General features: G+C 46.2%; 1 protein-coding gene across 1 annotated transcript in view; it reads left to right on the forward strand.

The window, feature by feature from the left end:
- FNDC5 (fibronectin type III domain containing 5) overlaps window positions 1-9,290 on the forward strand; it is a 45,554-nt gene extending 36,264 nt beyond the window's left edge. The window contains exons 5-6 of the mRNA XM_015417767.1: window positions 5,257-5,390; window positions 8,417-9,290. Coding sequence (XP_015273253.1) covers window positions 5,257-5,390; window positions 8,417-8,458 — 176 coding nt within the window. The 3' untranslated portion in view covers window positions 8,459-9,290. The remainder of the gene's footprint in view (window positions 1-5,256; window positions 5,391-8,416) is intronic.
- Window positions 9,291-12,256: the final 2,966 nt, after the last annotated feature.

The raw sequence follows: 12,256 nt of genomic DNA on the forward strand, positions 1-12,256 counted from the left end.
CTAGGGGGGGGGGAGAACGTTCCCCCCCCCCCCCCCCGCGGGCATTGTAGCTGCTGCCAAGAACAGCGGCGGCAGCCATAAGTTTTTTAAGAGCCCCTAAGGAGAGCTGGGGGAGCCAGAATGACCTCTCGCGAGAGGTGGAATTTGTCCCTACCAGTCCAAGGCCACCACCCCAGGGCTCAGGGAGGCGGGGGGACGTTTCGCCCCCCCATGGTTGCCCAACTAATGACTGGTGGGAGCAGGGGGCGGGGCTTATGTGCCCGCCCCCTGGGCTCCTGACTGGCGGAGCGGTGCTCTGGTGCACTCCGGCAGGAACAGAGGCCTGCTTGGAAATAACTTGACAGCACTTAGCATACACACATATATAACCTCAGCTGAAAACATTAGATCTTCTGTTCGGGCCTGGCGAACCCATCCATGGATTTGGGGAGGGTCCTATGGGGAAAGCCAGAGAGATGATGGGATTTAAGGCAGCCTTGAACTCATAACTTCTGACACATACCTTCCATGGGTTCTCAGTGAAAAGGAAGTGTGCTCCATACATGGCCAGAGATACTCATTTTTTAAAATTTTCTAATCATTTATACTGCCTGGTATATTGCTGGTGCTTTTATGAATGCAAAATAGCAAATAGGGAGCTAATCACAGAAAGTAGGAACAATTTAGAAATTCGACCCTGCCCTCCAAAATCTCACCCTCCAGGATCTTCTAAGCACTGAGGGGCTTGATTAGGCTGGTTTCTCCTGCCCCCTTTCTCCCTTTAACTGACATTCACCTGCTCTTAAAACTTTTTTTTCTTTCAAGATATTTTTAGTTTCCTTTTTTAAAATGTGTGTGTCTACTTGAAAGGGTACAGAAAAGAAAAAAGGGGGGTGTCAGGAAATCAGAAAGTCATTAATCATCAGCAGTTTTTCGATTTTACCTTTTCTAAAGACACAATTCTGATACTTAATATATAGAACAGGAGTAGAACAAGAATAGAACAATGCAATATGACCAGGATTGTATAAGCTTTAAGCCGCTTGAGAAGGTTGTTCTTTGATTCCCTCCTCCTCACCTTTTCTTTTTCCTTGTCTGGAGTTGCCAGCCTCCATGTGGGATCTGAGCATCCCCAAAATTACACCTCAGTTCCCCTGGAGAAAATTGATGCTTTGGAGGGTGGATTCCATGGTGTTGCACCCACTGAGGTCCCTGCCCTCCCCAGGCTCCATTCCCATATCTCGAGGAGTTTCCCAGCCTGGATCTGGCAACCCTTCCCCCCCATCCCCTGCTAGTAGCTAGGAGGGACCTAGCAACCATATTTCAACTATTTGCAACATTCCTTGCCTCTGTCCTGCAGTATACTCGGTCCTCATCGGGGCCTTCCTCCTTGTTCTGCTTTTAGCTCATTTGCTAAATTGTGTTTTCTCCACATTGGAGGATTCCCCTGAGTTTGCACACAGAGTTGGCAACCCAAGGTTTGTATCTGGGACCTCCCAGCTCAAGCTTCCCACTCTGAGCAACTCTGTTATTTACATATTCAGGCAAAAACAAACCAGCAGGTTCCGGGGCTGAGGCCTTGGCAAGAGTTCCCTTCCTGGCTCGCCTGGCTGAATCCTGCCCAGCAGCATGAGGTAATGAAAATGGAGTTTGTGCTTGTCTGCTTTCTGTGTTCGACGTCCCCAGCTCCATTCGGCAGCTGCTTGGGCAGCATGAAACATTTATGAAAGCAGAAAAGCTCTCCCCTGAGGTCTGCTATTGCTTTAGCTGGAGGGTGGTGGGGGAGGGGGAGGGCCACTTCAGGTGAACCGAACATTGAAGCAAAGCAGTGAGGAAACAAACGATCAGCCACATCCTGCTCTGGGGAAACTGCTCCCCCCCCCTCTTCTCTTTAGTCCTCCACCCAAAGGAGGTTTGCCTCACATGATAGGCACACAGATCTGTGAGTGAAACACATCTGAATGGTGTGCCTAAGATGGCCACCTCTTCTGAGGGTGCAAATGTGAAGCTACTGAACATCCTTGTAGAGGTTGAGTGGTTTTTGTTTTTTAATTAAAAAAACATTTTTTATGGTGGGATGCTTTACAATGGCTGATTGCTTAAACGTTAGCCATTCTGTACCTAGGAATCATTTAAGCCCCTCCCTCTTTTTTCTGTATCAGCCCATGCCTATGGGAAAGGGTTTCTAGATGGTTTTCCTAAGCGCATCTAATAGCACACTGTCTCGCCAATCCAAAACTGACAAACTTATTGTAGTATATGTCTGAAGGCATCAGATGCATGATTATGACAGATTCTCTCTCTCTCTCTGTCTCTGCAAACTCACTTATTTTAATGTATCCCTTGCTGTGAGATGAGCACTTTCTTATCCCCTGAAACTTGGCATTCCAGTTCCCCCTTGGATGCTGGAACAGGGAATCCAAAATTAAATATTCCAAATGGACTAAGGGGAGGGATACCTGGGGATGATTCACAGCCTCTTCACAAAGGTGCACAGAGGCTTGGAGACAGCAGTGCCCATTTTCTTGAGGAAGGGGCCACTGGAAATGTCATCCTGGCTGCCTTTGCTAGGTGCAGCTGTCACATTGCATTTGCAAGCAGCAAAGAGAAAGGCTGCTTATTCAAGCACACCGATGCACTGAGGCTGCTGTGGAAGATGCTGCTGTCTCTTCCATTTGTCACCAGTGCCCAGGCTTCATTCCACACAGACCTAAGCTAGGCAAAGGAAATGTCCATTGTTCTGCTGTTTATATTTCCCCCCCTGAGCAGAAAGCGGCAAGCAGACACAAGTCTGCCTTTGCCTCCAGGATGGCTTGGCTCAAAGCAGCATCAAGTCACCTGGGGGTGAGCTGCCTGGCCCCTGATCTATCTGTCCAGGCAGAAGTAGGTTTACCTGCTGGTTCTGCACATGGTTGTTCACCCAAATCTGACTTTGGGTCTGGAAGACTCTGCTACTGATTGGCTGAGCTAATGTCAAAGGCTGAGTGATGCTGAGTGTTCATCAATATCCCAACTTCTCAAGGAACAACAATGGTCAGAGTTGTTTGCAGAGCTCTTTGCAATCCAGGTTCTGAAGGTGTTGCTTTGGCTGGGATACAAACCCAGTCTGGGCAAGGGAAAAACCACAGATGGCAGCAGTTTTGAGGAGCAGGATGAGAAATGGGCAGTGGTCCCAAAAGGAGGGAAATGAAGGGAACCTGAAGGAAGGCTGTTGAAGAAAGGGTATGGCATAGGTTAATGGATCAAGGAAAAGGAAGTGGAAAGCAAGGTTTAATGGAAGCCAAGGAAGCTTGAAGAAGAGCACAAATTGAAGTGAAAGGGGGTTGCTCAAGAAACGTCACAATGCCTAAAGTCAGAGGGGGGTAGGGCTGAGAGACAAGTGCTAGGGAAAGTCTGTAGGCTGAATTTGCCCAGGAATTCTGGAGGTTTTTTGTCATCTTCTGGGCATGGAACAGTGGTCACTCTGGGTGTGGAGGGGGAGGTATTTGTGAATTTCCTGCATTATGCAGGGGGTTGGACTAGATGACCCTGGAGGTCCCTTCCAACTCTATGTTTCTAATCTGCTGATGAATTAAATTTGGTGGAGTTCAGAGAAAGTGCATGATCCCTCCATTCAATTCCATTTGTTTGTTAATTGATTCATTCATGCATTCAATATCATTCATTCATGATTTTTAAAAAATTCTTCTTGGTTATTAAATTCCCTAAGCTGAAAAGGGCTTAGGGTAGAGGATCTGCTTCACTGCCCCTTGATGCTTGACACTAGCAAGGGACCTATTGAGAAAAGGCCCCTAAGGCCTGGCTCTCCATCTGCTGAGAACCTGACTTGGAGAATAAAAATTAATAACAAATCAAATTAATCACATTAATATTATTGATAATTTACAAAATTAGAATGACTCACTGATAAAATAAAATTAATGATACAAAAATAAAATTACATTCCAAAATAATTAATGTGACACAAAAGAACTCTGTGGGAGGATCACATCTGGCTACTGATCTTTATAGCTGAACACAAGGAGATGTGAAGTAATATACTCATACTGTAAATTTTTTAAAAAAAAACACCTGAAAATTAATTCCATAATAGGGATACTAACAATTTTGGCACCTGCATGACCTTAAAAGTTTAACTGAGATACAGATTGCTTCATATTGTGTGTAAGGTAAAGGTTTACCTTGCTCGAAAGCCAGTCAAATCCGACTCTAGGGTTGCAGTGCTCATCTCCGTTTCAAAGCCGAAGAGCCAGCGCTGTCCGAAGATGTTTCTGTGGTCATGTGGCCGGCATGACTAAACGCCAGGGTGCACGGAACGCTGTTACCTTCCCAACGAAGTGTTACCTATTTATCTACTTGCAATTTCTTGCTTTTGAACTGCTAGGTTGGCAGGAGAAAACATATTGTGTGTATGTGGTATTAAATTGGGACCACTGAAATGTGGCTGAAATGCGTCTGGTCCGATTTCATTAGTTTGTTTCTAATCAGTGCCACTAATAGTATACAGTTTGAGTCCAGTGGCACCGTTAAGACGAACAAAATTTAATTCTAAGCTTTCGTGTATCTGAAGAAGTGTGTGAAGGAATCACACGAGACAGCTCTCTCTTGGGTAGAGAAATCAGTCTGCCTCTCAAGGCAGTAAGCGTTTATTTTATGCACACTCTGCCCCCCTTACCCACCGTGGGGTGAGGTTGGAATTTGCACGTACAGAAACCAGAGAAAATGTCTTACAGATGCTTACATAGTACAATAATTAAGATGCATCTAGGATGCTCACAGGTACTACGGATGTGCAAAGGTCAGGACTCTGGATTGATCAGTGTTCAATCCAGATGTTTACAGAGTCTGGAAATATGGGCTGAAAATCAGGATCGGTGTGCCTAATCGCTGACCTCTGCCCACAAGTGTGCATGTACATGAAAGCTTAAACCCAGAATTAAACATTGTTGGTCATAAAGGTGCCACTGGACTCAAACTTTGTTCTGTTGCTTCAGACCAATATGGCTACCCACTTGAAACGAATAGTATTCTGCATTCTTTGTAATGTGTGTATTATTGCACACTATGTGACTTGTATGGCCTATTTTGTTTTCAGTTAAATAATTATTTAAGTACACTGTAATAATAAAGATATATTTTGTTTAATCCTTTTTATATATGCTTGTATCCTCAACCTTTTAAGCTGCCAGAAGAATAAACACTTCACGGAATATGAGCTTTGCCGTTTTGGAAAGCCATCCTTACAATTTAACCTGTGACACTTTTTCTTCCCCTTAGGGGTGATTGCCCTGTTTTGCAGGCAGTATGACATCATCAAAGACAATGAGCCAAATAACAACAAGGAGAAAGCCAAAAACACGTCTGAAAACAGCACCCCCGAGCACCAGAGTGGGGGGCTCCTACGCAGCAAGGTGAGAAGGAAGAAATTGATCACCTGTCCCCCCCCCCCAATAAAAGGTCTGGTTTTAAGTGGAGCTGAAATTTTGTGCCCTGCATAACAACCACAAATAAGGTATTGGGGAAATACACAGGCCCAGAGCCAGACGTTGGGTAGTGAGGTAATTGGTAAGGTCCAGGCCACAGCTGGAGGTTGGCAACCCTACAGAAGCCTTCCAGGGCAGTGATCCACCAGGAACTTTCCCAGTAAGTTAAAGGGCCCATCTGCCCCAGCCGAGGGTTGCCAGCTCCAAGCTGGGAAATATCTGGAGATTTGGGGGGGGGGAGTGGAACCTGAGGAGGGGGGGGGGTTGGGGAAGGAAGGGACTTCAATGGGATATAATGCCTAGAGTTTATCTTTAGGTGAACTGATTGCAGTCAGTGTCACCTGGAGATCAATTAGGGTTGCCAGGTCCCTTCTGGCCACCAGCAGGGGGTAGGGGGTAGGCTTGCCAGACCCAGGCTAAGAAACTCCTGGAGATTTGGGGGTGGAGCCTGGGGAGGACCTTAGTGGGGTAAAATATGCCATAGGGACCACCCTCCAAAGCATCCATTTTTCTCCAGGGCAACTGATCTCTGTAGCCTGAAGATGTAATTCCAGGGGATCCCCAGCCCCTACTAGGCATCCAGCGGGGGCTGGAAGCTCCGTGCCTGGGAGCTTCGCGTGCTCACACATAGCACCACGATGATGTCACACCGTCGAGGGATGCTCTAGCGGTCGGCTTTAAAACACTAGAGCATCCCTCGATGGCGTGCCCGGCGCGATGACGTCATCTCTGGGTGACGTCACCGCGCTGGGCACGTTGGGGCGGGGTTCCCCTGGTTGCCGTATCCGGGCCGGTGGGTTGGGGGGCCTCTAGAGCAGGCAAACCCCTGCCCCCCAGGAGACCTGGCAGCCCTAGTCCCACCTGGAGGTTGGCATCCCTAAGATCAATTGTAATTCCAGGAGATCTCCAGCCACCTCCTGGAGGTTGCCAACCAAAGAGAGAGATCACGGGAGGGAAGCTGAAAGGAAAATGTAATATGCATGGTCCGTTGGTGTTGATGGTGTTTGAATTGCTTCCAGTAAACTGAATACTGAAAAAAGAATTTACAAGTTGGTGAAGAACCTTTTTTTTGGCACTGTACATCACGGTTGTTTGCTTCCTTTCAACCTCCTGGAGGTTGGCAACCCTATGCAGAACTATGGCTGTGATCCAAATTGCTCCTTCCCCCGCAACCTAGACCCACTTTTGACTCTGGGTGAGGCTAGAGGTGCCCCGGTATAGGTGGCCAGGCTTCCCAGCAGGACTGCAAAACAGAGGGAGTGATCCATCAGAAGCTCTGGCTGGGGAGGCTGAGGGCTCCAGGGAAGATATTTTCTGAGGCTCTGTGTTGCCCTTATTTGCAATGGAGGTGGTGGTGGGGGACCTATCAAAGATGGCCTTTTCTTTGAACAACAAGGGACATGATAAATTGTAATTTTTTTATCTTATATGTTTTTCCGTCTATCTTGCCAAAAGGAACCTGCTGCAATGTTTAGCTGACAAATGGGTGAGATTAATTGACTCAAAACCTTTTGAGCAATTAAACTGTTGTTCCTGATCCATCAGTCTTTTTTAAAAAAAACCCTCAAAAGGGATTGTTTTCAACTTGCAAAACTAGAGCTGTCTAGCACCACCTTAGAAGAGGCATCACCTGTTCAAATAGACAGTGCCTGCGGCATCATACACATGTGCAGTCTAGAAACTATCAAGATGCCTTTTCTTCTGAACTGTTGCTATCCTTATGCAAATATATGCAGATTTAATAGGGGGAACAGGTGTTTCTGGCAGCTGTTGTCTCTGGTTTCTGTTGAGGTTTCTCTCTGGCCTCTGTGGGAGGGACGGGGGGGGGGGGGGGGGGGGGGGGGGGGGGGGGGGGGGGGGGAGAGTCCCCCCTGAGTAGGGTTACCATATTTTGAAAAGCAAAAAAAGAGGACATATTTCCCAACTAACTACTTCAAACAAGTGTTGTGATCACTATGACAAATCTCATTTTTAAATACCCCTATTTAACCTGTGATAATTGCTAACTAGGAATATTCCTAACCTTCCACCCCAAAAAGAGGACATTTTCATCAGTTTTTTAAAGAGTGCAAGAGACAACGGACACGAAAAAAAGAAGACATGTCCCCTAAAAAGAGGACATCTGGTAACCCTACCCCTGAGCCTCTCCTGCCTTTTATCAGTGGCTCCCAGACAGAAGCCAGTGCTTGCTGCCGGCCAAGCCTCCTGTTTTTTCTGGAGTGTGGCTGTCTCTTCACTGTCCCGTTCCAATTGCTTGTGCTGAAAGCATAAATCTCAGCCTCCCACAAGCCTGTTGGGCCCTATCTGGCTCTCAGCTGCTCTGCCAGGGTGGAGCTTGCTCCTCCACCTTTAATCAGTCAACTGAAATTCAATTAACAAAGCTATTTCTAACTGGGTTTTGTTACGATGCAAGTTTATCTTAAATTAACTTGTTGAAAGGCCAATGACTGACTAAAAAAAAATCTCCCAGTGGATGGCAACCCTGAGCAGGTCTGGTGAATCCCTTCCTTTGGGGTCCTCCTCTTCTGACGGTGACATATCTTCTAGTGTTGCCAACCTCCAGGTGGTGACTGGAGAAGTCCCAGACTTACAATCTCCAGATACCAGAGATCAGTTCACCTGGAGAGAATAGCTGCTTTGGAAGTTGGACTGTATGGTATTATACCCCACTGAGATCCCTGTCCTCCCATGGCTCCATCCCCATATCTCCAGAAGTTTCCCAACCCAGAGCTGGCAACCTTAATTCTTTACTCAGCTATTCCAGGTGTCAACCTGGGCTGGTTCCCTCCAGCTTTTTCATGGTTGACTTAAGGTCTGTCAATTCCTCTTTACAGTTTGGAGCAAAATGGATATCAAATGTGCTCCAATTGCTGCCTAATTCACTTCCAACCCAAACTCCCTAGTCATTGCTCCCCCACCACTGTCTTATTTCTCTCTCTTTCTCTTTCTTTTAGTTTCCAAAAAACAAGCCTTCTGTGAACATCATTGAAGCATGACAGATCGGTGGACGGATTCCATTTCTTTCCCTCCCTCCAAGATTTGGCAACTGAGGAAGTGAATAGTGTCAGAATATTGTTGGAAAGAGACCTGCCCAGATGCCAACTGTAGGTGGCATCCTCTCCATCTTGGTCCTGCCAGAAAAAGCCAACAAACTCAACCTAATGTGGAAAAACTCTACATGGAGAAATATGTAAATGGAGAAAGGAATATTTCCATGGAAGAGGCCCATCTAGCAATTTGGAGAAGTTCCCCCCAGGGTGTGCTGCCCACCAACCAATGTGCACCTGTTGGCATGGCTAGTAGGGGTATAGTCCTTCACTGTGACCTTCTCTGTCTTGCTCTCCTTCCACATTTGTCTCCTGGGAAATGTTCTGTCTCATTGCTGATTTGCTTGCCACATACCACGGCTCCACTTAAAGCAGGAGGTGCCGTGCTGGACCCTCAGCAAGCACACTGCTTGCCCCTACCTTCATGGTGATACTAGCAAATGCCCTTCTTTTGACCACAGACCACACCAGAGACTTGGGCTGTAAATTCCACTCAAAAGTCGTGCCATTTGTGTTTTTAACATAAACAACTATTTGTAGGCATTCAGTTATATTTCTTTAACAAACAACAACAGAAAAACAGAAGCACATGATGTTCCGCACCTGGGTTCTCAGGACTTCACTACCTGCTTCTCATGGGTTATTATAAGCAGTTGAGTGTTTCCTATTTTCCTCCCATGTTTAGTGTATTGTATGTGTTCCCCCCCCCCCATACTGGATAATTAAGAGTATGCAAAAAACAACAACAACCCCTCCCCAGCTCTGTGGAACAGCAAGGTCTGACAGCTCCGAGAGACAAGAATCAAATCATCCATTCTTTTACTCTTGCAAGACAAATCCTTATTGGTTTATTCCACTTTAATAATCATGTTTTCTCCCAAAGAATCTTGAGAATTGTAGTTTGGTAAGGTCAGAGGAATGACAAGAGCCTGCAGCAGCTGCCTTGTTGGAGCAAAGCAAAAGTTCATATAGCCCAACATTTTGTTTCCCAGCTTTCTCTGGAAGCTGAGAAGCAGAGAATGTATCGTTAATAGCTGCTGTAGACAGTTTCTTTACTCCTTCTTTAAAGGCTATGAAGGGTACCCCATCTCATGGCAGCAAATGCCATGAATGAATTTTCTGTTGTGTGAAGCTAGCCAGTTTAAGCAAGTTACCATCACCTCCAGAAATGGGATGAGAAATTCTCTTTTGGAGAGCCCTGGCCTCTCCTTGCAGAACTAAAATTCCCAGATTCCCTGGAAAAGAAGGAATAGCTGCTCATCTGTAGTGTGGACATGGTGTTATTTCTTATCTGCAATTTCTCAGCAAGATCTGAGATAGTTTGCCAAACAGCTATGGTTTGATTCCAGAAAGCATAGTCAGTAATCTATGTGCACACAAGAAAATGTGATTTTGATAACATTTGCTGTGTGGGGTCTGTGTGTCTTCATAGGACATCTTGGCAGCAATGGAGTCTGTCTGCTATGCAGTTCTAGTCTGTAGTCATGTGAATACACCTCATAGGGCAGGCCAAAGCCCCAGGCGTGAGCCTAAAGAAGGCCAGCATTCTCAAGCAGATTCTCACACAAATTTGGTTGCAAAATTTCAAGTAAATTAATTTTTTTATCCATTCCCAGTTATGGATGCTGTTGGATTTAGATGTGTGTGTGTGTGTGTGCGTGCACTCACTCATGCACAAAATAGTGAATTTTGTCAATATCATTGGCTTAAAATTGTTAACCCACCAGATTTATTCTTTTAAAAGTATCCCTTTGAACTCTAAAAGGCAAAACATGGAAATATATTTAGTTCGGTGGTTTGTATTTTTCTCTCTCTGAATAGAATTTTATCCTCACAACAACCCTGTGAGGTAGGTCAGGCCGAGAAGCTGCAGCTTACTCAAGGCCACCTAGCTATCCTCATGGCTGAATGAAGTTTTCAATCTGCATTTCCCACATTTGAGCCCAAAATGCAAACTACTCTGCCACAGTTGCTCACAGATTTGCACATTGAAAATGCATCACATTTCCAATGGAAGTGCTGTTTTACAACTCTGCCACCCAAACAGAGGTGGATTTGGTGGGGGAGGTCTGTACTGCATCTGCTCCCCACTAAAAGGGATCAAAAGCATGTCCAGATGCTTGGAGTCACCATTCCTTTCTTACTGCCATAGTTACTCCAACCACCAGAGTTCTGTTTTTGACCACCTTTTCCCCTCCCATCAAAGTGGCAGAAGAGAAGGGAGGCAATCTCCTCCAGTTTGTAATAAGCATGTCATAGCCCCTCTGTAGCTGGCTGTGCTTCGCCAGGAGCAGAAGACAGAGGAGACACCCCCACGGGGGGGGGGGGGGGGGGGGGTGGCAATGGAATTTTGTTTGTATGTGTTTCATTATCATTAGTTCATGTATCTCCAGCAAGCCACTACATCCCCAGTGGTGAAGACTGCTAACTTCAGCATTCAGTGCGAAGATGGATTGGTCCAAGCAGGGTTCATTGAGCAAATGTTCCCCTGGCCATGGTTGGAAGCAAGCTGCCAAAATGTCAGGCTTCAGGGCTCACTTGGCTACCTCCAATGCATTTTTGGGCCGCCATTTTTGCCAGAGGTGGCCTTGGAAACAGGGAGAAGAGAGTGAGCTGTGAGCCAGGCAAAGGGGTGCCATTTTGACTTGGGTCCTCTGCTTGTGCCATTAATACACAGAGAGCGAGAGAGAGACAGAGAGAGATGAGCAAACAAAGTTTTCTCCTGGCACGGAGAGAGAAAAAATGAGAAGGGGAAGCTTCGTGCCTAGATTTCTGCAGGTCAGGACCAGGGACAGAAAGAAGAGGGCAGACTTATAATTACATAACTAACCTGTATCCCATTACCAATTAGCTTGTACAAAAATGATTTACTTAAGTGGCCACAGGATCTCCTTCTGAAGTTCTTTTGAGAGCCATCATGGTGTAATGGTTAAAGTGTTGGATTAGGATCTGGGGAAACCTATGTTCAGATCCCTGCTCTGCCATGGAAGCTTGCTGGTTGACCCTGGGCCAGTCACACGCACTCAACTTAACCTACCTCACAGGGATGTTGTGAGGATAAAATGGAGGCTAAAATGGAGAGAACAACGTATGCCACTTTGGGTCCCACTGGGGAGAAAGGCTGGCTACAAATAAAGTAAACAAACAAACAGGCCTGCTAACAGGATGCAGAATAGTTATCTTGTTACAGCCCCCCTCATCTTATCTCATACTCCAGCTCAGTGGGTGGCCTTCTGCAAGCCATTCAATCCTAGCCCATTCTGCCATCTAGGGGGTAATGATGGGGATATTACTATTCGCCTACCATACAGGATTGTTGTAAGGACAGTAGAAGTCATGGATGTGAAGGGCTTTGAAATTTGCAAAGCGCTGTATAAGTGCTTGGAATTATTCTGGGATGTGATGTTGCCGTGATGAAACCACAAGGCCTTCTGTTATGAACAGTGATATGACAGTATTTTCTCTCTTGCTTCCTCACCCCTCGGCCCATCATCCCGCCTTGCCAGTCTTTTCGTTCAGGAGCAGCCACGTCTGCAGAGAGAGAATCTGTTCCCGGTTCTGTGATGGCTCTGACCTGCTTGTTCAAAGGAGCATTGCTGCACAGATGACTAAAACAGCACTTAAAGTGTTCGTTATGCATGAAATCCCGTTCTAGCCAGGGCCCTAGCTGAAGTTGCAGATGAGATGCCTGCGTGTGATAATGCTGTATTGCTCTAATCCACATTGCACACCTGGCCGCACCAGAAG

This window comes from Gekko japonicus, unplaced genomic scaffold (genome assembly GCF_001447785.1).
Source record: "Gekko japonicus isolate JY-2015 unplaced genomic scaffold, Gekko_japonicus_V1.1 scaffold203, whole genome shotgun sequence".
Taxonomy (NCBI): Eukaryota; Metazoa; Chordata; class Lepidosauria; order Squamata; family Gekkonidae; genus Gekko; species Gekko japonicus.